General features: G+C 39.3%; 1 protein-coding gene across 4 annotated transcripts in view; it reads right to left on the reverse strand.

Moving 5' to 3' along the window:
• Positions 1-1026, reverse strand: part of LOC107701994 (voltage-gated potassium channel subunit beta-2-like) — a 189105-nt gene that overhangs the window by 6686 nt on the left and 181393 nt on the right. For all 4 annotated transcript variants that reach the window (XM_016504169.1, XM_016504168.1, XM_016504166.1 and 1 more), the window contains one exon: positions 404-448. In XM_016504169.1, the coding sequence (XP_016359655.1) occupies positions 404-448 (45 nt within the window). The remainder of the gene's footprint in view (positions 1-403; positions 449-1026) is intronic.

A 1026-nucleotide genomic window follows, 5' to 3' on the forward strand; every position in this document is an offset into this window, starting at 1 on the left:
ACACAGACACACACACACACACGCACACACACACACAAATGTGAAGATCCTTTCTTGCAGAGAGCTCAGTTACTCTTCATCTCATTATGCAGAAACTGTGAGAGCCCACCCTGCTTTAAATTAAAACATCTTAACAAAAGGGCTTCTATTAACCATGAACCTCCTTTAGCTCGTGTTAAATTACACACACATATATCAGGACATCAACTGCACAATAAACACACCCATGCGACTGTTTCATAATTCAATATCTACATGGGACATCTACGGGGTGAGCCAGGCTTTAATAATTTATATTTCTGCCTGTCTGGGGTTGCAGTGGCACAATCTTCGGCTGAGTTATCAGCACAAGATAAGAAGCGGCCGAAGGAAATGAAAAGCTGTATGCTGTTAATGAACATACCTCCATCCTTTCTTCTTTATGATGTTGCCCAGCACCATCTCCGCCCTGCAACAGAAAACCAGATGGTTATCGGACTAATCCGTCATTTTATTGACATATACAGCCAACAAAACAGGCCGCTGAAGGGACATTTCAAAGTTCAGTAAATTACCTCTTTCAAGACGGCAATATCATACAATACATGGCAATTAAAAGCACACTTCAATGCCACAAGACTCTATTTAAGGATTTTTATGAAAACATACAAAACAAACAATAATACTGTCAACCAAGAAAAGTTTTGCTTTTTTGTCTCTTTTTCCCATTTCTCATTGGTGTAGCATTTGGATCAATCAGACACTTTTCATTAGATTTAACAAATCAATTATTCATTAGATTAACAAATAGTCACAGACTCCTCACCCAATAAACATACTGGGTGCCAGAATATCTGTGAACGACACCAGGCCCCTGGTTACCATGGCAACCAGGACCCCTCAGCCAGATCAGATACACTTTTACGACCTACAAGTATGTAGAGAGAATCTTCCTTCTACTCAGTTCTCTATAAAACAGCCACATAATGCCCATAAAAATGGACTCTTCTCTAATTAATTCATAGGAAAACCTTTCTTTGAATGACC

The sequence above is a fragment of the Sinocyclocheilus anshuiensis genome, unplaced genomic scaffold (assembly GCF_001515605.1).
Source record: "Sinocyclocheilus anshuiensis isolate Anshui unplaced genomic scaffold, SAMN03320099.WGS_v1.1 scaffold262, whole genome shotgun sequence".
Taxonomy (NCBI): Eukaryota; Metazoa; Chordata; class Actinopteri; order Cypriniformes; family Cyprinidae; genus Sinocyclocheilus; species Sinocyclocheilus anshuiensis.